Genomic DNA, 26,956 nt, shown 5'->3' with positions numbered 1-26,956 from the left:
CTGCACCACCTTTTAGGGTCTTGATTTCAATTAAAAAGCCTAGCAACCTGTTAAACCAATCTGTGGTTTCATACTGAAACAATGGGCACAAGTTGTGCGCGGAGCAATTAATGAACTTGGTTTTCCTGCAGTTTCGAACTTCTACAGCCGGTACCGTCGGCTAACGAGAGCTCACGTCCACTGGGTCCGCCTCATGCGTGGCGGGATCGGCTCATGAGCCTGAGCCAATCATCTATAAACTTACCTCCAGATTGAAGTTCGACCGAGGGATCGTATCGATATCGCATCCTCCAAGCGTCTAACAAAACGTACAATGACACTGAGATTTTCCCTGTACGGTGTGCCTGTCAGAGTTTATGGTACTAAAAGTTATTTCCGTGTTCCAAAAGCGTACGTAGCGTGCCACTTGCTTGACAGGTATGTCAACTGTCAATGATACTTTCATTACTTACTTACTCAGCGACAATATGGAAATGGCCAAAAGAGGAAAACAAATTAACTTAATATTTTAAAACAGGCCTACTGAAAACTGGCAAAGAAATACCTCGTGGAATTTAAGATGAAATTTTCCAACAATCGTCAATGTCGTGACTGATGTTGCCATGTGATTAAGTTTGTCACCGTAAAGAATTTCAAACATGATGCAGAACTGAATTGCTGGATTGAGGCAAGAGAACATGCAATAAGCTCCATAAAGGCAATCTGTAACGTTGATTAGGAAAACAAAAATCAGCTTTATATCCAGACGAGTTGTTGGACGGTGTCAACAGGAAATAGGTCTAAGAGTCCTGCAAAATGATTGGCACAGATCGGTGACAACGACACTGAAAGCGTTTCATTTTCTTACTTCCAAAATCAATTATTTTTTCGTCAGCATTCGATCTCGATGGCGCTTGCAACACAAAGTTCAACAATCAGGAAACGTTGGCCAGCATTGCGCAATGAAAATGGTGTCATGAGTGATAGCGTCACCGGATCGTAGTGGGGGAGCGTTCTCATTGTTCGACTTTGAACCAGAAACTTGGATGCGCTCAAAGCCTTGAATGACTCGCTCGGTTAGTCAGAGCAAATTGTGACAAAAGGTTTCATATAAGTGGAGGTTTCTGTCATTACAATCCTGGAACAAAGGAAACCCCAAAGACGGAATTCAACAAAAGTTAACTTGATTATTCATTTTAGCCGGACGTTTATAAATGCACGTACGAATGCAGCATTTCGGAACTGAAATTACGACATGTTTTCCTTCCAATGATACATTGCTGTTCTTTTGACCACGTCCACCACTCCTATTCTATCACTTTACTGGAATTACTTTACTGGATGTTTTAAATCAAACGTCTAAGTTGTACACTTTTGGGCTGTGATTAAGCTCTTTTGCTAAATTAATTGTATATCAACTAAGTTAACTCTTTTCTGATTATTTTACAAGTTTACATTTTTTTAAGTCATTCGATTAAAATAATTCTCTGTTGACTGAAAGAGGTACAGGATAGGATGGAAAAATGGAACTTATCATATAGCCCAGAAATGTGAATTTGCGGAGTTTGACCTCTTCGAGTATGAGCGATACAACATTACAAAAATTTTGCTCGTCCCCACGTCTTTAGGGCAAATGCCTTTCACAAAAACATTAAAGGCGCCCTCTAAATAAACACCATGAAGCAACGGGCGACAGCACACGACGCGTCGTGCGTCGTGTCTTGCTTCAGGCAACGTCATAGGCGACGCGATGCACGACACGGCGTACGAACGTCCCGCTTGACAGTGCGACGCGACAGAAGGGGCAACGTTTAAGCAGATAAAAAGGCAACAAGGAAAGGACCTAAGACAGCACAACGCGACGGATGACGGCATGACGCGACGCGTCGTGTGTGTACAAACGTAATGGCAAGAAGGCGACGGTGCGACCCGATGGCACGACCCAAGGGAGCCGTCGTGCCGCTGCGTCGCCTGGAGGGAGGCTAAAGAGAGAGAAATGTGTGACAATCGTAAATATGGTGTACACCATACGTCATAGCTACCGTCACACAAAGCATGGCTGTCCTAATCAATGCATGTATTCAATGGACACGCGTCATGCGCACGCGAAAGTTTTGACCCGAGTTAATGTTCAAAATGAAGTCTTTCCATCCAATGAGTGCTCGACAAAAACTGCAAATTTATCTTTACCACCCCAGCGCCAGGTGAGGGCAGTTGGGGAAGAGCAAATATTAAAAGCACGTTAGAAATATAGGGCGTTAGACAGTATGTTAAACGATATTACCAACTGAACTACGTTGGAAGATCTACTTAGGCCTACTCATCTCTGCATAGCTTTTGTGATTATCAGGTACGAAATCACAAAAGTTGCAAGGGTGTTCAAAAAGTGCACGCATTTCCTTCCAAATATAATAACGTCAGTCACCTTCATTATGTGAATAAACAGTCATCTGGGATGTGTTTAAAAAGCTACAAAGCGACGGAGACTTCAAATGGTCACGTCAAAAGTTGCCAAACGCAGGACAACAAACAAGAGATCGAGAAGAAAGGCCATTTAAAGAAATGAAGCCAATTCCTCGTGCAGTTCCTGCATCCCCGACAAAACGTCATCCTTACAAGTTGCCCGCCACCTACGAATACGGACAGTATGGGCGCGATATGGGCAAGATAACTACATTTTGCTCCGTGTGCGAGGATTTTCTAACCTGAGGAATATGGGTTGCCTTTCGTAATCCGATAAAACTGGATAAGGGGATGTAGTTTTATTTTAGCTTTTTACTGTATAATTTGAAGGTAATCTTAATTTAGTTTTAAGATCATAGTATATATTTTATTTATGTACACTGTTTTATTATGCAATGGGATTTAAATAATAAATATCATTTATTATTATTAAAGTGCAACAGCCTGCTGGCCCGATCAAAGATTCAAACAATACGAAACAAAATTGACTTTTTGCACTGCTCCGCGCCGTCAAGCATCAGGGAGTCGGTCGGTGGTTCAGTTTAGTACTTACCAACGTAGTCAATGTGTCACAAGGAGAAATTAATGTAAAGGATCACAATGACACTTTGGGAATACTCCTAGTCATTTTGTTTACGTTTCAATTCGCCTGAACCTCAGTTCATACATTTTGTACTATGCAAAATCAAGGTTACTCAAAATATCAAGTGCGCGTGCGCGTGCCCAACGTGCATGCCGACTAATTTAAAACTAGGTACGAAGTCTTCTTCAATTTGGCGTTTACACGAATTGTAATGTTGATAACATCGCATTTTGTGGAGTTTGTGGGTAACTCTGGAACATTTGATTTGAAATCGAAATCCTACTACCTTGTTTCTCTCAGAATATACAGCATTCACTGAACTCGAACTTCATAAAATACGTTATAAAGCACCCTTCTTTAGATATTCTGATGAGGTCCGTAATGCAATGCACGATGTCACAACAGTGGCAATGATTTTAGCGATTTTTGCTTATTTTTTCTTCTTTTAATTCACCTTTTAAGGAAAAGTAAATGTCTGTTATGCGCATTTGCTGGGCATTCAGATGAGAAATATTGCCCAAAAAATTATGAAAGGTTTCGTCTTCACTGAAAAGGCCTGCCACACTGACATGCACACATTTTAATAAGCCGAGAGATTGGAACGTGATAAAGTGTAAAGCTGACATCCTTAGGGGCGATGGGATCTGGAGGCAATATTCACACCCAGGAAGAAGGCGTGTGAGAAAACCAATTTTCAATCGTCTTTTTTTGGCCAACAAAGATGAAAGGAGCAGATGTTTCATTCTGGTAGGTGGATTCCGATGATAAGCTTAATGAGTTTCAGCAGTGCCTTGATATGTGCGCAAAAATGCCTCAGTTACTGTCGGTTATAATATTATTACAACATAGGATTTCAAGCTAATGTAAGTCATACAGGTGCGTTGAGCTGTAAGTAAAACTCCGATTAGTGATGGATGATGATAGATTATAATTGTTTAAAGGAACCAGGAAAAGACTCTTTCTTAGAATCACTTTTTGTTTATCTCTGTACTCTTCTTCCATGTATGAAGACTGCTTGACATCTTTTTTGACTTTTTGAAACATGAAAAAGTGACCAAGCATTTCTGGACAAGTGAGGGCGCTTTTGCTTTGATGTAAATCCAGGAAGACATGGTGCAGGTTGCATGTTTTCCTGTTCAAATTGTGAACCCCAACTTTGCTATCTTGGAACATTACTGAAAAGGATTTTTGCTGGATTACTGCCATATACTTACACAGCAATAAATTGCCAAAGAAAACAAAATCTGCCATGGCAGTGGTAAACACAATCTATAAATTTTCTGTGCAGAAATCTGTGCAACATTGAGATTCAGTGCCTTGGATGACATCATACTTCTGCTCATGAATATACAAATAGCATTAGCATGAAAAGCAATAAAAGCAATAAAATACAGGTTAAAATTGCCAAACAACAATTTAAAATAAGGTAAATTGAAATCCAAAGATGCACTTTCAAGGGTTTTTAGTAAAACTTATAAAAATATTTCTATTTCCTGGTTCCTTTAAATGACTTGGTGGAGCTTGAAGGAGACTGAAGGCGCTTGAGGGATAGAGTAAAGCTTGAGGGAAGTTGGAGGAAGGAATCCTTGCTCTTGCTGTGCAATAAAATCATTCACCATGCTTATTCCTTATTTATTCTTTCAACACACGCTTTTCAGTCAGGAATCACCTGTGTCTTTGTCCTTGTGCCTGTGGGGTGGGAAATATGCGGCGTCTGACAACGCTTTTGACCGGGAAGCTCGTTGTACCGAATCGATTTCCCAATCTACGGGCAGACGAGTAAAAATATGGGGGGAGTTCCCCCTTTCTGTGAATTGAAATCGATGAATGGAGCCGGGGCTTTCCGTTGTTTTGTCATAGCCGAGTTCTCCCGCGCCATTTGTTATATCACCCGGTAAAAAGTGGATTTGCCTAAGTTTGATCATGAAATACATGTTACTCCTTCTAGGCATACGTTCGTAGTTTAGAATGACTTGATTTTATAGTTTTCGTAGTTTGGAAGAAATACATTCTTTCTCATTTTGCACGGATAGTTTAAACATGAATATACCTGCAGGAAATTTGGTTAATTACACAAAATCCATACTGTTATACGCCATATAACTTATACAATGTGTGTGGTAAATTTTTAAAAAAAGATGGCTGCATTATTTCAATCCCATGAATTATATATAATTTTTTTCTATGTTTTATTGATCAGCAAAAAACAAAACAAACATAGGCCCTACATCAGAAAGTAACAGCACGAATCATACAAAATTAAGGAAATTGGAAAAACAGGAGATAATTAGAAAGTATCACAGAAGAGGGGGCCGTGAAGAGATGTAGAAAAATGGTCATTATACATGTACATTTGAAATGATTGCATAGGGTTTACAGAATTAGAATTGAAATTTCGGAAGACGAAAGGTTTGATTTATCCCATGTATTACATTAATTAAGGTACACAGCTTGCATCCGATCTCTTTGAGGACGCCTTCAGGTCTCAGCCAAACTGTAATGAGGCTATGGGGTTACAACCCCCCGCTGCCCCGTGGGTTCGATAACACCGTCACGCCCATGGCTCGGTGTCTTCATCGTCTGTCAGCGAGACTTACTTTGGCTAAGAGGCCGGCCGGCACCCCCCGCAAGGGGTTGGCCAAGATGAACTCTTCAACCCTCGGAAGATTTGGATGAGATGTTCCTTTCATCAATTTATCCGCCGACATGTTCTCATTATGTTTTGGGAGGGCTGGAACGATTTAAAGTTCGTGTCCACTCTCTACGGAAAGGAAAAGTGGAGCTTCCCTTGCTATCAGTTATAAAATGTGGTTCTCGATATCGTTTTTCAAAGAAAAAAAACCCCAAATCGCTACCTGGAAAGATTAGGAGCGAAACATTCTCATTTCAAAACTTGAAACAGTCTGTTAGTCAATGCAATGTTTCACTAGAAAGCTCATGACGTATCTACCGTATCTATCGTCAAATAGAAACATTTTTATTTGCAAAATGGTGTATTTCAAAAGATCAAAACGTCTTCAGCTTTTTAAGGACCGTTCCCAGTACGGTAAGAACCAAAAAGGTATTATTCAGGATAATGATACCGGTAAGATAATCACCAAACTAGAACGGCATGGCTCGCTGCTTGTTATGAATTTGAATTTCTTTCCTGTAATAACAGGAAAGAAAGAGACATCCAAGTTACTCAAATATGATTACTAAATTAAACAAGAAAATACTAACCAAGCTTCATCAATATTTTGCACAAGATTGGTTGACATACGACTGCAATACTGATGTACAAGATATTTTATCGACTTAAGCAATAAAATTCATTGTACTCAAGGAGAAAAATCCTAGTTGGTGCTGTGTGCAGACTGTGTGTTGAAAAGTGCAGGCCATTTAAAAGTAAACCAGCAAAGACCACCAACAAGGGAGATATAGGTACAAAGGCTCCACAGTTCTTTACAGGAGAGAGGAATGCCTACAGAATGCGGGTGCAGTACAGTGAGACTAGACCTGGGTGATTATATTAGCCGTGCATTTGTGAGTTTGATGGATGGTGCATAATTAAAATTCCTCCAACGCACAGTTCTACACTTTGTATCTACCCCCATCATCCATATCCCATCATTCCACACCTACCATGTCTACTTTGACTCCACCCCTAATCCCATCTATCTCCAATGCTACATCCACCTTATGTTTCCATCCATCTCTAGCTTACTCCACCCCTTCCCATCATCCTATCCATCTCCTACTCCACCCCTGCCCATCATTCCCTTCACTTCCTACTCAGGCTGCCCCATCATCCCACTAATCCAGCCCAACCATTACGCCAACCTTATCCAGCTTTTCATCCACTTTCTACGTACATACATACATTGTCTCCATGATCCTCCTCCTACAGATACCCCTCCCCTAACAAACATCCTAATCCGTCACTTGGAGTCCCCCCCCTCTCCCTTACATTTTCCCCACAAACTGTACGTGTACATTTGTATGCGTCTAAACACTGTCTAGATACATGCATTCATGACATAGATACATACATTCATGTACATTACAGGAGTGCACAGTACATATGTACTACATGTACATGTACTACAGGGTAAGTACACAATATGACATATATTGAATACAACATTCAAGTTTTATAATTTTTTTTATTAAATTCATAAGTTTCTAAGCATTAATTCCATACGAGACTATTTAAATACTGATAGAATTCCAAGAGGAAGCAAACAAGCCCTAAATGACACATTTTAGCACTTATGGACCTGCTAGGAAACCGTAGCTTTAACATTTGAGGACGGCCGGCCGGCTGGCCGGACGGAAGGACAGAAGACTGAAATTGGTACGCTCGCACTTGCTTCGCAGCTCGCCCAAAAGGTTACATTTTGCTAGTCTGACTTAGTTAAATGATCGATTGATCGATCATCCGATCAATTAACCGATCAGTCGATCAATACACCAATTAATCAATCGGCCAATAGATCGAATATATCAACGGATCGATCACATGATTGATTTCTCAACCCAAAAGGTCAATCAACCAATCAATCCCACCAATCAGTCGATTGATTAATCGATCACTCGATCAATCAATTGCGATCGATCAGTCAGTTTTTCTGGCATGACTTTGTTAAAAGGATCGATCAATTGATAAATAATATGCAGAAATTTCCAATATGGACTTTCGAACTTCCCCTTGTGTGAACTACGCAGGCGCGCAAATATGTTTGAACTAACTGATTGGCGTCCTTTGTCTTGAGAAGAACTTATTAACACGCATGCGCATTCTGGTCGCCGGTAAACTCATCTGAAGTTGATCTGACTCGGCTTTCTAGGGTATGAGCCAACTGACTGGTGATACATTCAGCTTTCCCACTTGGCATTACCCACGGGTAAACGGAACAAATGTTGTGGAAGGGGGGCTGTTAAAAGGATATGCCTGCTTGCTCAGAGTGAAACTATAGATAAGAAAATAATTTAATAAGTCACCCACTAAGTCTAGACAGCATCTGCCTGCAGCAATGTTCATGGGGGAAAAAAGACGGTGACGCTTTGTTATGCAGGTACTGAAAAGGTAGCGAGATGCAAAGAAAAATACCATCGTAAATTGTAGGATGAGAGGGCCACACATTGGAAATTTTTCACAGATACCCGGTAACCAAATCTGCACCCGTGCATGGGACAAAAAGGTGTCGTGTACATAGAGAAAGGTCAATAACAATGGGATCTGTTCATTGGCCAAGACCAGCTAAAACAATTCCCCTCCCTATAAGCAGTTAACAGTATGACTGGTATCGACAGTGTTCTCAACTAATGTTTGCCGTGGAATGGAATAGCCCATGCAAAAAGACAAAGGTGGGATGTGAACCCCCAGCACCACTTTGAGTGTGTCTCGCACAGTTCCCTGAAATACCCTGAAATAGTTCCCTGAGTGCTAGTCAACACCTCACAGCAACGGCTGAAAATCACATTATTTCGTCCACAATGAAAAGAAAACAACTTGTTTGTAAACTGATACCCAAAAGTAAGCTACAACCCGGGCTGACTCAAATAAAGCCAGCACACTTGCTGTGCCGAGTGGGGAAAAAAAACACTGACGCACGTCTCCCGCTTCAAAGCAGCGCAGTATGGCTGTTTGGGTTCAAAGGACGAACAACATATTATTAGATTACTGCACAACTCCGCGGTGCAGAAGCAAACTACCGCACGCTGGATAAAAGGCTATGAACAAGATGACTTCAGTCAAAAACACTGCTACGGATATCCTGACAGGAAACGGGTATATAATAAGGAAGACCATGGCATTTCCAGTAATCACTATCATGGCCAGAGCAAGTGTGCATGGATCGTAGCACTGCCTGTTTCACTTCCGTTGAAAACAGGATTTTGAGATCGAAACCTAACACTGCATAGGGCTAAAGAGCGTCAACGAGCTCTGTTTTCCCCATGTTTTGGGCGCTGTTATAAAGAGTCGTTTCGCACAGGGCGACAATCTGAGGTAATTATGGGCGATCCTATCCGAAGCTATGCCTCCATCGGGCGACTGAACCTGCAGGTTACAGATTTTCGGGAGGACCTGTGTCCAGATGAGGGCCCCACCGTCGTGAGAAGAAAGTCTAGTGTCCGATTTCTTGATGAGGTGACGACGATCAACGACAATGAGGCATGTGACCCAGAGAGAGCCTTGACGCGCTTAAGAAGCGAGACGGCCAATCACAAATGCTCTTTTGTGGCTGGGGAGCCTTATTACAGCCGCGGAATGGACGGCGGGCAGACGGCATCGGAACGGGGATCCCTGGATTTTACCCGCTGGAAGCTGGACAGAAAGGAGCGAGAGGCGAGATTGGAACAAAATATTAACTGGATTAGAGAGGAAATTGTAAGTAGGAAACATCACGAACTTTTTAAGGCATATGAATCATATAGTTGAAAGCCCATAAATAATAACAATTCATCAATGGTTAAAAATGGGAAGAACCACAATAGATCTGCATTTTGCTTGGAAATACAAAAACTTGTAGAGTGCATGGTCTGTAACCTTTACGTCAGTCTGCCGGTATTATTAGTTAAGTCACAGTTTTGAAAAACAAAATCTGTCTAATTTTATGATTTAGTAATTTGCTGCGTTCCTGTACGAAACGACTGGATGTTGCTAGTCTTTTCAAAATACCTTAATTGCGATACTGACGTCATACGCAAATAACACAAAGAGGCTCAACCTGTGGGCCTAATCAATAGATCACTGTGGAATCTGGGTCATCGGATGAATGTTTCATATGTCGCTAAAATTGATTTCTACACCCTTCAGATTTCATGATGCGGTGTCAAACTTTAAGAAAACTCAATTACACAGAGAAATTTTATGGACTTCGTATTATACCCAACAACCTGCGCTTTGGAATATTCCGAGTAGCCATCGAATTCGCATTAGTCAATGTTTGCGTTGTCAGCCTCTACGCGGCGGTGTTTTGCGGCACTGTTTTCAGGTAATCTTTACTTTGATACTTCTTTGATAAATAAGGTACTCCAACAGTTTACAGGGATCTGATACCATTTTGACCCTGTGTTTGGTCACCTGAAGGGGTGGGCTGTTATCAGCTGACACCTCCAAATCCTGTCTTTTAGACATGTAGAATTTGAGGTTAGAATTGTCGGTTAGAAGGCGCCTGTGTAACGTTGTTATCGCGCGAATTGAGTTGGAAATGAATGGCAAATTCAGCCTGTAGTCTTTTTATCACAGATTTTCTTTCACAAAATCATATCTAGGATGAGGTATTTCCAAGCAAAGGATATAGGCCATGGCATGTCAAGTAGACTGACTGGGCCAACACTCCACGAAGTCCTGGTTCTTCTGTTTGCTCGTTTTACTTTTGGTATACTTTTGTCTAAATGATGTTTTGAGTTTGTAATCATTTACTCGCTTGTGAAACAGTCCGAACGGCTACTTCGACACCCAATACAAACAGAGCTGTCGGTTTTGTCATATTGGTAACTGATTGTTCGAAGATGGTTGCAATCTTTCGATCAATAGCCTTAAGTTCAAGAATTGGTGGTGAAGTATTTAGAATTTGTGCAAATCAGACCACCTGTTCGTTGCATATTGTGGCAACTCGCCCATTTTGGTCATTTGTGAAAAGGTCACATGGGGTCCTTCTGTATTTGCTGCCGCCCCCCAAAAAAGAATTTTCCATACTCGCAAATAGAAGTGGGCATGCGTATGATGAACAACTCCAACAACGGCCAGTGCCAGGACAACCGCGCATAAATAACGCGCTCCGACTTAGGCTAAACCCAATAGGAACATGTACAAAGATACACTCAGTAATTGGTTTACGCTCGCATGTGATATGAAATAAATTTTCATTAAGGGCCTCTCTGGGACAGCGCTTCGATTTGATTGCCCACGTCGCAGGTGGAATTGGGACAGGATAATAACGTGTTGGTCTGTACATGGCACTGTGGAACAGACTTTCTCTCCAAAAAGCTTAATTCATGCCTTGTTTCTCCAGGAGTGCTTTGGCGGGAAACACTCTTGAGGATCTAACTTCAGCGAGCGTTATTTTGGCGAGAATTGAGTTAAGGCGGTCACGGCCGCTGCGCAATCCGTTTAGAAATAGTCTGGCCGGCAATGTCTTAAACCTGCCATAACGCCCCGGGCAGGGATTTGCCAGCTTTTAGAGGGAGACCGTTTCCAGACGAAACAGACGTGCGAAATCACGTTTGAAAAAGTGCAGGGACACTTCATCAGGGAGACATATTTCTGTGCCAAGTCGGAGTGAATGGCTAATTGCCAAGGTGTTACAAGCCCACCAGCTAGACATTGTTCCTTTTGAAACGTTCAAAACATTCATTGACACAGTTTTCACTCCCGTGTTGATTTATGTTCACTCGTTTCTTCCCCAATTTCTTCCTTTTTGGTTTGGATATAGTTTTATTCGTACACTGGTTTGCTTGCCTTTTCCCCGTCTTTTCAAAGGCTGTTTTAATTACGGTTTCTGACATTTCCAACTGCTGCACAGAAACATTAGGCTAAATTTTCGGGTAAATAATAGACACTTATACAAACGAGACAGTTATGGGAGATCATTAGGACCGCAATGTCCCCATTAAGTCGGTCTGTCACGTTTGCACGTTACCACTACAAAATCAATCGTGTGTCATAGTTCCATGACTGTAGTTGCAAAGTTCTTGGGGGTAATGAGGAAATGAAGTATGATTAGACGAAACCTGCTTGATGTGTAGTCCCAATGATCAGTCTGACACTTATCTCAATGTTTGTGTTGTACTGACTACACGAGTTCAAAGCTTCGAGGTTAACCTGATTTTGCCACGGTGATAAAAGCCATTAGTTGCTATAATCATAACCCAGTTCAAACTACTTACACATTTACTGTTGAAACCGAAAGATGTCCGACGTATTATCTTTATCTGTCCATTTATTTTCTGGTTTTATCTGAAAACTCGTCGTCCTTGAAGCAAACGGGGAAATCTCCTAATTTCATTATGGTGCGATATCCGACATAACGATGCGTTCTTTTCCTTCTTTTTGGACACCTCACTGAATTGTCATGATTGTGTTTCGTATTGTTTCCGCTTGGTTAAGTTATCCACTTACAGACAACAAAACTTTTCTAACACTGAATATACTAGCTAGTTTGTCATATACACGTATCTTTCATTTGAATCAGGAAGCATGCATTTTCGTTTCACTTGCTAAGAATTCTATACGCTATCCGTAGTGCATTTCCATTATATTACGTATACTAATTTCCGCCCTGAATGCTTTGAATGAAGCATTCTGCCTTAATATGAACTATTTGTCTATATACGAACTCAAATACTAGCAGAAGGGCTGATCAAATTCCTTTGAAGAAACATTTTACTCAACTTACATTCAGTCACCAACCAACTACATACTCGCAATAAATAAAGTGGAATATTTCCAGCCCTTCGGCGGTGAATAAATCACACGATATTGCTCAACGTCTGACGGCACATCGAATTATCTCCATTGACTTCTGAGCACGTACAGCCCCGAAGCTATCGGTAAAAAAGACTGCTGCGATAGAAACCAAAACATTATAGAAATAATAATGCATGTTTTTTCTAATTAATAAAAAAAATGGTTAGTCACGCACAATTAATATGTCGTTGAAAACTTGTCAATACGAAAACAAAACAAAAAATGTATTCGAGAAACAGTCAGCATCGAGATATGAACTTCACTCAGTTTGAAACGTGGATTGTATAATTCGTTTTATATACCTTTCCATAAACGAGACAGTTTTCAACATAAGCATGAATGCAACCGTGCGTTCACTTAATAACACTTTTCTTTGAAAACAATTCCATGTTCTGTCGTAATGACAGCAGCGATGCACAACGACAAAGACGTTGCTTCTTAAAGGAATTCCAATTGTTATATTCCAGGCACTGCAATATGACGTTAGCCAAGCATAGTGCACTGAGCAATACGTCGAAATTTATGACTTCATCATATTAAAGCTGAAGCTATGATATCTGCATCAGGACGATGGTACAAACGACAAAGATAATAATAACAAAGAATGGCAAAGGTGGTGGCATCAAACAATATTGACGAATACGTCGCTTGTATTGTCGAAAAGGACGATGACGATGGTAACAAGACCGACGAAGTAAACGATCATACCGACTGTGAAGATTTAAAATATTGTCACTAATGCTTACGAGGCGTCTGCCATCGTGCAAGCAGTGTATGGTGCAATCCAACTATTTGACGAATGAAAGCGTCATATCGTTTCGTGTCTCGTCGCTTCCTTTAACGAATCAGTTACCAAGATGTGATTTCACCATCTGTCGCTATAGAACCGCACAAGACCACAGCTGTATGGCGTCGGCTGATAGAGGCTGACTGTGGGCATGATAAATTTCCTTTCAGTTTAATAGGACAAGAAAAATCTCCTAGGGCGAGAGGGAATTCACATCGTGACAAGCTTGGTAGGATCCATGCCTGTATTACACGGGTGACGCACGTGGTTTGAAGTTATTAAGGACAAGTGTTTAAAGTGCGGTGGCAGAGATTTTGACCAAGCTTCAACTCCTTAACAGAACAGCCACGCCAAGTTTCGATTTCACTTTTCGATCGTATCAGTTAAATGAACTTCGCCATACAAAGATTGAGCAGTAGTAAAAAACTGCTGAAGAAAAAAAGTACACTTGAATGACAGGAACCAAACAATAACTGTCATTGAACGTTTTGAATAAAGAGGTGTTAGCCCTATCTTCAGCGCGACAACCGGCTTCAGACAAAAGAATCCGCGTTTTGATTCACAAAAAAAGTTATGACTGAATCTGAAACAAGTTCTTGTTCCAACATGTTTAACGTCAAAATTGACAGATTAAATACTCTTGACATTTTTCAACCACAGACCAAGTTGAAGCAACAAGATCAGTCCCTCATGCGCCAGTTTCTGCAGCTCCGCTCGGTCATCTACAAGCTCAAGGGTACTGTCACCTCGGACCAGCGTCCAGCGGTCAAACTGCCTCACATCGTAGCCTCTGTGGACTCCTTCGACCGGTACGAGTCCAACGCCGGGGGCTTAGAGGCGCTCCAGACGGGGGACCGGGAGACCAATGACTTGATGCTGGTGTATGATGAGGAAGGCGACCTGTGCGAGTTGGATGATCAGATGGCCCTGATGGAAGACCCCTACCTCCCGGAGTTCAGGGGCCGGACTGTGTCGCTACTCGGTCCCGGTAACATCACCAGGACCAGGCCCGGCAGTGGGGGGTTCGGATACCTAAAATCACGGACCATGTCCTTCTCAGTGGGAACGTCTGCCCGGGAGTTGGACCGGGCAATTGTTGAGTGAAGTTCCCGATTGTCGGCATTGGGAAGTTAGAAAATGAACAAAGAGCAAGGCTATGTTAGATCGGGAGGACCGTTTAAGCACCCACAACACTGATTAAAAGATACCAAGGCATAAATCAAGTAATGTTGGCATGCCCAAGTCTTTTAAATGTTCTAACAGTACGAATCTCACACGGAAAAAAATACCCCGGTTATGTAATCAACTCTCCTGATTTAGGACAGGGATCACTTTTGACTAAGGTTATTTTTAATCCCATTTTAGCAACAAGTCACATAACTGGAGAGTAGGGCACTCCAGCCGAGACTTGGTTTGATATTGCCAAATGAAATTTAGTTGAAGTCATTGTGTCGTCATCGTTGATCATGGTGGACTCCACGAAAACCTGGCGAAAGCTAATCTTGGCGAATTAATGGAATTGGAAGAAAAATAGAGTACAGAACACAGAATATGCTGACCAATTCGCCTAACAAGCATCAAGCAGCTATGTTGTCAGAAACAGAGAATCCATACTCTCAAAGGAATATTCAGGACTGGATTTCTGATGAAGGGCGAGTTTCTACGGTTGATGATAACAGTCTATGCATTTGTCTCAAGGCTATTTCTCAGGCCAATCGGAAAGCAGGGTTGACAGTACATGCATTCAGAGTGACAAACAGTGTTTTTAGATTTAAAAAATATGACATTTAAGTTTAGATTCGTTGAAATTTAAAAAAGTTTCAACTCAAAGGGGCTTAAACAGGGACGATGTGCTGACTTCGTGTGAATATTCAGTCACCTTGGTGGACCAACTTACTTCGTTACTTTTTAACAAACCCTTCTCACTGCAAATGTGAAGGCGTGAACAACTGTCTCTTGTGGACACTATTTCGTTGGCTCCTATAAAGTTACCTGACACTTTTCGCAATGCTTGGCCAAAATTCCTTTTTTTTATCGCAACTGATCTGTACATAATACAAATATTACCAGTGTAAAGATAATAAATATTCTACAATAGTATTGCACGTACTTACACATTCTATTAAACTGTCGCTTTTAAAAGCTACCTTTGATTTCAGTTGTTTATTTGAAAATAATAAGGTACCACGCTAAGCTTCACAGGGAATTCCCACCGGAATACTGCCTCAAAACAGACTATCCCCTAGAGCAGAAACATCCTCTCAGGTTTACAAGAGCTATGTTCGTGGGAGTGTTCATTTTGTTGGTACAGCGACGTGAACCAGCGACGTGCAATTCCCACAAAAAGGATCACCGTTGCTTTAAAAATTGCGCCCTCTCTTGGTCCAGCTCAGGGTTCACACACAAGCGAACGGTCTAATGGAAGAGGTCCAATGGGCATTGTCCAACGCAAACGTTATCGACTTTTTGAGACGCTCCCTTAAAAAAGTAACCTGGGTTCAGAAACAGGAAACTCCAACAGATGGTGAAGTGACCGATTACAAGATAAATTATTTGCATCTTCTTTTACGTGAAGTGGCATCAGATACTAAAGATGACCAAACTCTTTAAATAAAGGCAACGTTATTAATGGATTTTTAACCTTTCATCCAATACGGGTCGATCAAGACCAAGTCCACACTATCGGGCGTGTTGATAGCGAATACAAAAGATAAGTTACGAAAGAAATTATAGATTACTCTGCATTATATCAGAGGGCTATCAAGTGTTGAGGCCGTTTACTCTGATAATTTTGGTATTCATTTTGAAGCACAGAACAAGGTATTAATTGTATTTGAAAAAGCCATGCACCGTTCAGGCGCCTTACCATAAGTACGTTTTTTGGATGCATTGCGTACACAATGCGTTAATATGTTTCATTTTCAAGGACACAAAAATTGAATCTATGAAGCGCCTTTCCATGTGCATTTTGTGGATGTATTGCGTACACAATGCGTTCATGCGTTTCATTTTCACGGACACAAACATCGACTCTATTAGCATAAAGGTGCCTTTCCATAATGCGCGTATCCGTCAACTAATATCCTAGGTCGATTTGGACGACCGAACGCAACGCACAAGCGTGTTTACTAAGTTAATGGAGTCGACTTTCGTGTCCGCGAGAGTGACATACATGTGCGCGTTGTTTACGCAACGCATCCCCCCAAAAAGGCGCCTTAACACACGTGTGCGTTGCGTTTGGCCGTCAAATTCGCCCCGGGAGCGATTTTGACGGATGCACAACGCTTGGGGTAAGTGTTGACGCGCATACGCTTGGAGTAAGTGTTGACGAATAAGCCTAAAAATCAACTCAGCGAAAATATCAGGGGTCGTGTACCACAATCGCTACTTAACATCGTAATGACTGTTGGGTTCGGATAGGTAACTTTGCATTAAAAACGCCATTGTTTTAATACGGCGCCCTCTGTCAGCTTTATGAGACTAAAATAAATAAATTAATTAATTAAAAAAAAACCGAAGCCATAGTAATTTCCAGCAAAATCGGAGAAAAAGAGCCCCACCTAGTGAATGATGCTTGAGAACAGGTTGGCTTAAGCATTCATTCTAAATACAGGAATTGACCGCTTGAACAATTTTCTTCTCAATTTGACACTTACCCAGCAAATAGTTAAACTCCGGCTCCAAGTCGGAATGTTGCTGCCCGCTTCTTTGCACAACAGGCCCACAAGTAAGGGGGTTTTCTGAACGAAATACCCAGATTAGAAGCCACGTGTCTCAAAGGTTTGATTCATTTGAAAATGATTCTGCAATCTATCCTGATTATGGTACTTCTTGTTATAAATTACCCGCAGGTTCAACGAAATAACAACGAGTTTGCGTGCAGAATAGGCCTATGCTGATTTAGTAGACGCATCGAGAAAAGAATTTTTTACAGCCCGCCCTCTATAGAGTTGAAACTGATTTCAATAAAGGTAGGCCTCTGTTTGCATTCTCTTCGACCTTGGGTGAAGATCAGATTAAGTGGATCAGGTTATGAATGTTTAAAGCAGGTGTAACCATCGTAACCATTAGAGAGAGTCAATGACGGTACGAGGTGTCGCTCGGTTGGCTTAAAACAGCTCCTTGGAGTAAACAGCTAGGTAGAAAAAACCCATCCTTAACAATACTGACTAGGAGGCAGATCGGCAGTATCATGACTATCGTTTTCTTCAACACTTGGTAGAGTTGGAACTGTGGTCGAGTTCTGCTGTGGAATATCTAGAGGAATTCAACATCACTCCAAGTCCTTACACAATAATTCATAGGGAGCACCATGGCTCACATCTTCATCATTATGTTGGCTCTGTCTGCCGTTATCTATCAAGCCACTCCCCAAGACAATGGTGGTAGCAACCATCGTCAACTGCACATGTACGCCTTCAAGAGGCGTGCCCTGCTCGACCACAATCTGACCAACATGACGGAGTGCGTCTACACCGAGTGTGCCCGGGCGTGTCTGTGGGATGCTCGCTGCGGCTCCTTCAACTACTTCGCCGAAAACCTGACCTGTGTGCTCAACGAAGCCGTGGAGGGACTTAACATCCGCGATCTCACGAAGCTTGAAGAGTCAACGTTCTACGGGAGAGCGAGCTTGGAGTGAACTGTCGAAGACATGTGTAGGGGAGGTGGTTCTACTCTAAATTTGCTTCGGATTCTTAGGCGTCTAGTGCTTGCCTTGTAGTATTAATAACAATGACTTTTGAAGTTGCCTTAGAGCGTCCTTAGACCACAGTTTGTTAATTTCTTACAAAATAAATTCTCCGGAAACTAACTATGGTTACATACGCCGTTTTAATCATTGTTTGGCACCATTGGAGGAACAGGAAATCAGAATTTCTGAAAAAAGGGTGCCTTGATGAATCTACAAAAAAATAACAAACTTTTGTATAAATCAATTATCCAAGGATATGTCGACTTTAGAATACACAGACCTAAGACATTCAGGGATGAGAATACCAAATTGGTGAATGTGGCTAAGGAGGAGTCGATTTGTGTACTCTACAACCAACAGGCTTGTTGATCGAAAAAGAAATTAGAAACCGGCTGTTATGGTACTTGGTACATCGCTCTCCGTGCGGGAACTTTAAATTTGTAAAAACGGCTTGGAAATACAGCAAGGGGCATTCCCTTTATATTTCAATTCTTTTGAAAACTAGACTTAAGACCTGTACCGCGGATCTATTAAAAAAGAATGCATAATGAGAAGGTGTACTTAAGCACTTTTAAAAATTCAATATGTGTATAAAAAATTAAGAACAAGAAAGAGACACGCATGACTGAAAACACAACAATGGAGCGGTACAGAATATGCGTTGGAATATAGCAGAGGGGACAACATCAATGAGCATGCAGTTCGGTATTTCAAAAACCTAAGTCTTTTGGGAACAAAGTGTGTGCGCGAGTCAGCGTATTGCTGCGCCGATAGGATTATTGATTTCCTTTATCAATGGATAGGACAGACTATTGCGCGCGCGTAGCTGTTCACGGACTGGGCATGCACTGTTGCAATACCGAACTAGCTCATTTACCCAAAGTGTATGCCTAAACAAGCTTTAAAAAAAAAACATAAAAACAAAACAAAAAAAAACCGCTAAATGAAATACAAGGGCGGATTCAGAACCACGTTTTCAGGGACAGACTCAAATAATGGGGGGCCACAATTTGAAATATTTCATATCATCTTTACAGCCTTCCTTCGGCTATATTTTCAGGCTTTTTATGCGCTTTTGAAAGAACAGCAAACTAAATAGACCAACGTCCAAAAACGCGCCTTTCTTTCGTTTCATATTCTTCTTTTTCTCTTTATTGGAGGACCGTGGAACCGTTCCGTCCCAGCCCCCTGCATGGATCCGTCCTTGGTTCAATTATGAACAACGACAACAGCACAACAGCACCCTGCGTTTCTATACAATTAAATCTTGAGTGTGACATTCAAAATCATTTCAAAGCTGAGATCACAACGGAAGTTGGGAAATTGGTCCTTCCTTTACATCTAGTGTTGAAACTCGTTACTCTGGGTTGAATACGTCTGAAGGTGCATCGAGCTTATTCTCCAAATGAGACCAATGCATGCTGTAGCACACATAATAGGATTATGCAAGAGGACTTTACCTCTGCATTTTGTCTGTGCCTATCATTATTTCGTATACCTAACTATACAAATATAACTACCAGGGTGAGATTACACCACGATACCAGACTCTTCGATTGTGACGACATAAATAAACACCCTGCTTTTCCTCTTTCACGTATCCTTGGAGTGTGATGTTCACATATAGGACCAAAATGAATGGAAGCACAAAAATAGATTTCTTTTCATAACTGTGACTGACTTTTCAAGCAATAGGCAGCGAGTGCGCGGGTCCGTCGTTCCTTACATGCAGTAAGCTCCGAGAGAATCTGGTGTACATTTTTGGAGGGCAATCATCAAGGACTTCTACACCATGTCTGAGCCCGGCGATGGGCCGCGGTTAGGGACAGGCCTTCAATTTCCGCAAAAAGTAAGTAACATTGCCCGGCAACGACTTTGCTTAGAGCACGAAGTGTGCATAATTCGAAGCCATATACTTTTTCGAAATGGTTTGTATAATGCATGCCCAAGAAGGAAAAGGATCAAATGTCACACCTTTTGTAGCTATAGTATACTGTGAAAAACGCTCGAGCAGTACACGTACTTGCGAGGAGTTCCGCCATTTTGGGGGAACAAATCTGAATGGTTTTTGCAGCGCTGTGAATGGCTGCAAACGTCTGTCGTGGGACATGCCTAAGGCGCATTTCTTTTATACAGGGGAAAGCACATTAGTATGGTGTTCTAAAGCGGACAGGCAAAACGTGTGTGTTTGAACGTCGTGTTTGGGTGTGCATGTCTGGCATACATAATGTAGGGTGCGACGACGTAGGGTGTCTTTGTGAATAATTGTAAACGTCCTGTGTGTGAGTTCGAACGTCGTGTTTGTGTGGTTGAATCGTGTCTGTGAGAGGTCAATTTCATGAACCTGCTAAGCACAAATATTTGCTTAGCACAGTATTGTCTTGCTCAGGAAAAACGGGTTACCAGCCAAAAATCCATGTCATTTTTATGATACGCGAACATCAGCTGAACACCAGTCACTTGAAGTAATATGCAACACATGAACATTTTGGTTGGTAAATCTTATTATTATCAAAGGAAAAAAATCATGCTAATGATCCATGAAATTAGCCCTGACCACTCACAAACACGACGTTCAAACTCACAAACACGACTTTCGAACTCACAGACACGACGATCAAACACGGACACACGACGTTGAAACTCAAAAACATGACGTGCAAACTCGCACACACGACGTTTGGCTGCCCACTTCAGAACACCATACGTTAGGGGAGACAAATTTTCGCCCGAACACTAATTCTGAGAGTTAAAGTAACTTAGTTGTAACAGAATGGCACCGGCCAGATCAGTACTACAGAATGGCCAACGTTTCACTGAAATCATAAAAGCATTCTGGACATATAATTGGCAAATAACCAGTCCTCGCGCAAAACAATGAACTAGTGTCTGAAAACAGGCGTTTTATTTCTTCACATTTGTAACTATACCGACAAACGTCAACTGCACTTTCAATTTTTTTATTTTGCTTTTTATTTTAACTTCATTACAATACAGGCGATTCACAACAGTGCGCCTTCAAGAGTATGCAACGCGTTGGCCAATCACAACGCGCAAAATTTGTCGACCCTTTCCAAAGGCGCGTTGGGTCGACAGATTTCGCGTATCGTGATTGGCCAACGCGTTGCAAACTCTTGGAGGCGCACTATTCGCTTTCTGCACGCTGCCGCCACAGGCATGCAGAGCCTCGATCTTGATCAGTGATTCCCGCGTATGTGGTTTCGTCAATCTGCGCGTGCTACGTCAGCTCTTAACCATGCGATTGGACAATATTCAAAAGCTGCGTTGATGCAATTTCGACGTGATTCTACAAGCTGCCAGATCGAGGCTCTGCGACAGCGTGCAAAGAACGAACTGTGATTCTTCTTTGAAAGAAATTAATACGGTCGATTCACAACAGTGCGCCTTCAAGAGTTTGCAACGCAGTGATCAATCAGAATGCACGAAATCTGTCGAGTGTCGACCCTTTCCAAACGCGCATTGGATCGACAGATTTCGACCACACTGATTGGTCAACGCGTGGCAAACTCTTGGAGGCGCACTTTTGTGAATCGCCAGTATTGCGCATTATTGTCTAGGTTGGTTTGCCACCCGACGCACAGGGATCGGAGTACTTCGAAAGCCGGGACGGCGCCCTCAAGATCTTTCGCAAGTTCAAAGAGATTTCGAACCGGCAAGATACGGCAGACCTGTTCCGTCAAAACTTTGACCCTACCAAGCCAGGAGCATTTGCAAAGCAAAAGGTAATCAGGTCAAGACAAAAATAAAAAAATAAACAAACCTCAAAACAAAACATGCTAATTTATGATAAAAGTCAGTTGTTTTTATTAGACAAAGTACTTTTGTGATATTCAAATGGTTACATATTCTTCGCAAAGGAAGTGATGCAATCGATTGACAGACTCACTATGGAGGAACTAGGTCTCACTTCAAGCATCACTGACTGGAACAAATTCCCCGGAATACTGAAGACGCTGGTTTACAAGTGGAGCTTCGATCCTGTGGTACGAATTGGCATTAGAATGTAACCATTTGTTAAATTTTGTTGTGAATTATTGTTAACGGCCATACATAAATCATTCATAGAACTGGAAGCAATAATCAGTTGAGGCTTCATCCTAACGACCCTTTCCGCAAACTGTGCATGTTTTGTGACATGTTGATTTCATATCAACACTCTCGTTGTGAGATCTACACGCTCTGACAATTTCCAGTCGTTTGCACGTGTGACGTTAGTTAACACTAAAACTGATAGAATTAAAAACTTACATGAGCAACAACACAGGACAATTGATTTCCGGAGTAGTTGGATTTGCCCCTCTTTCCATTCAATTTCTTTCCGCACTGATGTCTCTCTGTTCAAGGTCATGAAGGAATTAATGGGATTCGTGGTGATTATCAAGCGCAGGGGCTTTACACGTCAGGTTGGCAGTGAGATGGAAGATGTGGGCTTGGTTTCCATGGCAAAGGAGGAGGTGTCACTGTCCAGCCTGCACGTGCACAAAGAGCGCCCTCTAGTGCTCATCGCATCATCACTTTCCTGACCTCCATTTCAGGTGAGTAGTAGCCTCATTTACAGCCGTCTGTTAGACTAACAGACTTTTTCCCCCGAGCTTGGCATCAATCGGCCTTCGATTTTCCTCTTTTACATCCCATGCTTAGGCAAATTAACGAAAACCCAAACCATGCTGAGCCAAAACCAAGGCATTTCTTCCGGAGAACCTGGAGTTTCTCAAACACTTTTTAGCTCCTATTCCTTCTTCGTTGCCCTACTTCTATGAGTTGATTCTTCCTGCCACGTGTTTCAATTCCTTTGACAGGCCTGTGTCTTGGGAGGCACTCTGCACGAGTTGTTCAGAGACTTCAAGGACCAGGCCGATTTTCTCTGCGTGTACCTCGCCGAGGCGCATCCCAGCGGCAGATGGACATTTGGGCTGGAGACCAACCAGATGGCACAAGAAAAGACAATTCAAGACAGGATGGAGACTGCCCAGTAATAAAAGTGGAATGTTTGAAGCAAATCCTAACACATTTATCCGAACTGAGATTGCAGTTAACATAGAAATCGTGTCTAGCTCTCTATTTGACACCTCTTACTGTACTGTCAGTAAATTGATCCAACTTCACATTGCAGAAACCTGTTAATTGGAAGCAGTCACCTGCCAATGGTTTAACACGATGCGTCCACTGAGGCCACCTGTCCGCTGTGGAGACTTGTCCAAATTGTGATCAGATTTTCAGGGGGATGTTGCAGCTTACGCGTCACATTTAGGGATATCTCCCTTAACCACATATCAATCTGGGTATTGCGGCCAATCCTAACTTGTTAGCATCGGTCAGATTTGGCCAATGACTGTTACAGAAGCCAGTTGCCAATAACAAACTTAATACGTGTAACTAAGCAATGTTGCCATTTTTCATGTCAATAGAACACTCATGGAACTAGACTCCCACCATTACCACATCTTCACCGATGACCTCTCGAGTCAGACAAAACTCAGACTCGTCCTTGACAACATGAACAACGGCTTTGCGTTGGCGTACGATGCGCACCCCGACAGGATCATCGTTGTGGAGGACGGCAAAGTGACGTTTGTTGGCCGTGACATAACAGACCAGCTGCACGACCCGCACAAGTTGATGACAGACGAGGTACGAGAATGGTTGCAGGAAAGGCTTGGTTAAATTTTAGGACAAAAATGTTTTCGATGATACGGGCTCCAAGATGGTATCCCCAGAAAAAAGTACTGGTACCGTACAAAACTAAGGCTGCATCCGAATCTCTTGTCTAGAGCTAGGTCTAGGTCTTCGCTCCATTGGAAATGCGTGGAGACGCGCAGACAATAGACCTAGCCGTAGCTCTGGAAGCCCGTTTCAGACACGGCCTTAGTATTATTCTCCATGTTTTGGGGCAATGCACACACTCCATCCGCAAAAAGTCTAAAAAATAAACTTTGCTTTTTTCCAAATTAAGAGCTTTCGTGAGGTATCGACCAGAAAACGACCCATGATATAAAAAAAAACAAATTGATTGCTTTTCATTAACAGTAGATATTAAAACGAACAATAGAGAAGAATCGAATAAAAGTTTTTATTTAGTATTGTAGGTTTTGTAAGGTCGCAAGTGGACTACATGTACACTTGAAGGATGGTCGGGATTAAGTCACGCCCACCGCACTGTTGACAGATGGAAGAGTCCAACTTACCATACTCATAATCGACATCCGAATATGGCCTTGGCGACAAGGGCCATTGAAAATGTACAGCGGTGTGATTTTGATCAATTTCTCTCAGGTTTTGTCGTTTTGTTTGCAATTAGTTTCTAATCTGAGCAGAATGTAAGCTGGATTTTTCCCGCTTAATCTCATGTGCACAGGAAAAATAACGATTGTAAAAAAGTCTTTTTACAGAGCACGAAAAATCCAAAACAGATCAGCTGCTCTCGACCGATGCATGGGCGCCATTGTTTACGTGTTACGTAGGGGCCAGGCCTGACACGTACTGTACGCTTGTATGGCCTCACCCTGATTAAGTCCATGCAGAGACAGGTCGCCGTCTGTGGTGCTTGACGGGTAATAATGCGTATTGATAGGGGTACCAGACGGCGTATTTTTTGCATTATTTACGTTGGATTTTCTTGTAAACTTTGTGAACACTTTTGCTGACCTAAAATGTTATACACTTAAACACCAAAAATATACCAGTTACAAAAAAGACATACTATAAGGGGAGGAAATGGTGTAGGGTTAATTTTTTTTGGAAGCGATTTTGACATTCCGGAGCTTAAACTATACCGGTATCTGCACAGGTCATAATTCACGTGGGGCAAACACTGTGATGACGGGGGTCGAAATATTAATTGATGAGTGCATAACATATATACCATGGGTAAAATTGGGTAACAATTAATATCGATGAGAGACTTTTGAGACGATGATAGCAGGAGACATACCGGTCTGTTTTGCGTCGTGAGCAAGCGAGCATAGTTCTGAGCTTGCACAATACTGTGAAAAGACTTGTATTTCTGCTGCCACCAGTGTTTTAAAGTATCTCATTTTTTTTTTATTTTATAGAACATTTTCGTCATCTGATCAAGTCTAGACGACGATTTTTTTCGTTTGACCGAGGTTTAGTAATCACAGTGGAATTAAATATTATCACAGAGTGAATAAAGTGACAGGAAGTTGCAAATATTTGGGACAATCTATGATAACCTTGAGGTAAACGCTTACCGTATATGTGGGGCGACCTCTTGGTTTGATGTCTGTTAGGTTTCACATGTTTGCAGCCTCTTCCACTATTCGTCTGTTCGTCTGTTTTGTAGTTTCTGGTTTTGTGGGTGAAATTTAAAATAAATGTGGCGTGAATAGTAAGCAGGAGAATGGTGTCTCTGACTGATTGAAAATATAAGATCCCTCATTGTATGCACAGAATGAACCAGCCTTTATATCTTTAAACAGCACCTCATGCCCTTGCCCAAAATGACAAAGACCCAGTTATGCCACAGGTTTGCTGAAGTGTGTTACTAGGTCTGAGACGGAAGAGAGCAACAAAATCTACTCAACGGAGTCGACGACGACCATGTACACTCCAGGAAATTAAGAGTGGCTCCAAGTCTCAACGGTGGAGCAAAAACAAGTTCAACGGTCTATAAGCTAGACCTTGTCTGTTTATTGCCTAGCTCAACACCACCAGTCAATAATTATATCCTCCCGTGAGTAAGCCCTAGGCGTCTAAAAGAAAAAAAATACTGTGAACGCTAAATCTGGTTTGAACATCCAAAGGACTTACTCTCTCCTTGGTATTCAGACAACTGTTTTTAAGGCAGGAGTTGGTATTCTCCTTGGTGTTCATGCTCAGAGACCGATCTCTCATTGTTAAAAAATGTATCTTATTTCTGAATGCGATAACCAAAATGCATTTAGGAAAAGAAGATTGGATCTGATTCTGTGGAGATGTCGTGCACGATTGGTGAGCTTGGGACACACTCTACCACATTCAGAAAAATAAACAGCATCGTCTTTGGAGCAAGACAGAAAAAAATACACAACTGATGATCTCTAAATGACATTTCTGCCGCTAATTTTTAAAATCAAATTTGTGTTCTTCGCTGCTTATTGACTCTATGCGCAGTAGCTCACATATAGGTGCTTTTTACTTTGCCATTTAATAATATGCCAATAATCGGAGTGGCTTCCAAAAACACACTTACAAAAACAGCAATAACAAACATGGCGACTACTTTTCTTCTCTTCTTATATTTTTTCCTTTGTGAACCGACCTGGTTGTTTGGTCTTCGATCAGCCACATCCAGATCCCACAAAAACAGGTTATCGACATCGTTTTTCAGACATTGTCTGAAAAAGAGTTTCTGATAACAAAATGTGGACAATGGGTCAAGTTGCGCGTGAGAACATTTGAATTCTAATCACGCAACGATTACGCAAACCCGAACAGACACCGACAAGAACGTGACCCAGCCGGGTTTGTCAAGACATGAAAAAAAAAGAAAGAAAAAATCGCACATGAAGTCTTTGGTAGCCTGGGCACATTGTATACTGTAAGGTCTGTGGAATAAAATGTATACTCTCACGTTCTATTCTGTGGCTCTGGCTTCTGCTGAATTTCAAAAACACGACTGTAAATCAAGAACCACAAACATACAAGCTATACAAGTCTTGCAAAAGTCTTGTAAGTCTTGCAAAATGTCTCCAGCGAAATTCTGTAAAAGAAGGGACTGACCAAAATTCTGGAGAACGTGTATGAGTTACGCGACATTTGCTCTTTTTGTGGAATTGTAGGAGCAAGCAAATGCATGCGTGTCGTTGGGGGGGGGGGCTAGGCACTCCCACCCCCCTTCAGAAAAAGGAATAAGAAAAGAGGGAAGACTTAAGGAAAGAAACAAAAAGGAGGAGGAAAGGAAATGAAAATCCCCAAATTGCTTGAAACTGATTCCCTTTTATCGTTGATAGTTTGTACGTTTGTTGTCGATGGATG

The 26,956-nt window shown here is 41.8% G+C and overlaps 5 protein-coding genes across 7 annotated transcripts in view; 4 read left to right on the top strand and 1 right to left on the bottom strand.

The window, feature by feature from the left end:
* The window catches only part of LOC110974467 (uncharacterized), a 34,895-nt gene extending 9,557 nt beyond the window's left edge, over window positions 1-25,338 (bottom strand). The window contains exon 1 of one of the 2 annotated variants that reach the window (XM_022226122.2): window positions 25,192-25,338. The gene's annotated coding sequence lies outside the window, so the exon portion shown is untranslated. Of the gene's footprint in view, window positions 1-544; window positions 841-25,191 lie in introns of those variants that run through there. The other variant, XM_022226126.2, reaches the window with a different exon arrangement.
* On the top strand, window positions 8,687-15,415 carry LOC110974469 (uncharacterized). 2 transcript variants are annotated; one of them, XM_022226128.2, is made up of 2 exons: window positions 8,687-9,398; window positions 13,930-15,415. In XM_022226128.2, the coding sequence occupies exons 1-2, from the start codon at window positions 9,024-9,026 to the stop codon at window positions 14,371-14,373; spliced, it is 819 nt and encodes a 272-aa protein (XP_022081820.2). In that variant the 5' UTR covers window positions 8,687-9,023; the 3' UTR covers window positions 14,374-15,415. The 2 variants fall into 2 exon arrangements, with proteins under 2 accessions (XP_022081820.2, XP_022081821.2); XM_022226129.2 differs by lacking the exon at window positions 8,687-9,398 and adding an exon at window positions 9,746-10,005.
* Window positions 16,322-18,118, top strand: LOC147796572 (uncharacterized). The gene is made up of 2 exons (XM_087146476.1): window positions 16,322-17,240; window positions 17,492-18,118. The coding sequence occupies exon 2, from the start codon at window positions 17,582-17,584 to the stop codon at window positions 17,906-17,908; it is 327 nt and encodes a 108-aa protein (XP_087002602.1). The 5' UTR covers window positions 16,322-17,240; window positions 17,492-17,581; the 3' UTR covers window positions 17,909-18,118.
* LOC110974470 (uncharacterized) lies at window positions 19,539-22,918 on the top strand. The gene is made up of 5 exons (XM_022226130.2): window positions 19,539-19,808; window positions 21,538-21,702; window positions 21,838-21,963; window positions 22,324-22,515; window positions 22,780-22,918. Exons 1-4 carry the CDS (start codon window positions 19,752-19,754, stop codon window positions 22,501-22,503), a joined length of 528 nt encoding a protein of 175 aa, XP_022081822.1. The 5' UTR covers window positions 19,539-19,751; the 3' UTR covers window positions 22,504-22,515; window positions 22,780-22,918.
* On the top strand, window positions 22,780-25,341 carry LOC147796571 (uncharacterized). The gene is made up of 2 exons (XM_087146477.1): window positions 22,780-22,952; window positions 23,389-25,341. Exons 1-2 carry the CDS (start codon window positions 22,909-22,911, stop codon window positions 23,642-23,644), a joined length of 300 nt encoding a protein of 99 aa, XP_087002603.1. The 5' UTR covers window positions 22,780-22,908; the 3' UTR covers window positions 23,645-25,341.
* Window positions 25,342-26,956: the final 1,615 nt, after the last annotated feature.

Source organism: Acanthaster planci, linkage group LG15 (genome assembly GCF_054643075.1).
Source record: "Acanthaster planci isolate LZ-2023a linkage group LG15, COTS_SCS, whole genome shotgun sequence".
Classification (NCBI taxonomy): Eukaryota; Metazoa; Echinodermata; class Asteroidea; order Valvatida; family Acanthasteridae; genus Acanthaster; species Acanthaster planci.
Note: the sequence above shows the minus strand (reverse complement) of the source record. Positions and strands in the feature narration are given on the sequence as shown.

What these genes read in the sequence shown, in the direction of transcription:
- LOC147796571 (XM_087146477.1), top strand. Translation starts at nt 22,909, where the DNA reads ATGGCACAAGAAAAGACAATTCAAGACAGGATGGAGACTGCCCA. An exon ending in GACAGGATGGAGACTGCCCA is followed by an intron (nt 22,953 to 23,388) that starts GTAATAAAAGTG and finishes TCATGTCAATAG; the next exon opens with AACACTCATGGAACTAGACT.
- LOC110974469 (XM_022226128.2), top strand. Translation starts at nt 9,024, where the DNA reads ATGGGCGATCCTATCCGAAGCTATGCCTCCATCGGGCGACTGAACCTG. An exon ending in ACTGGATTAGAGAGGAAATT is followed by an intron (nt 9,399 to 13,929) that starts GTAAGTAGGAAA and finishes TTTCAACCACAG; the next exon opens with ACCAAGTTGAAGCAACAAGA.
- LOC147796572 (XM_087146476.1), top strand. Translation starts at nt 17,582, where the DNA reads ATGGCTCACATCTTCATCATTATGTTGGCTCTGTCTGCCGTTATCTAT.
- LOC110974470 (XM_022226130.2), top strand. Translation starts at nt 19,752, where the DNA reads ATGTCTGAGCCCGGCGATGGGCCGCGGTTAGGGACAGGCCTTCAATTT. An exon ending in GAGCATTTGCAAAGCAAAAG is followed by an intron (nt 21,703 to 21,837) that starts GTAATCAGGTCA and finishes TTCTTCGCAAAG; the next exon opens with GAAGTGATGCAATCGATTGA. An exon ending in AGTGGAGCTTCGATCCTGTG is followed by an intron (nt 21,964 to 22,323) that starts GTACGAATTGGC and finishes TCTCTGTTCAAG; the next exon opens with GTCATGAAGGAATTAATGGG.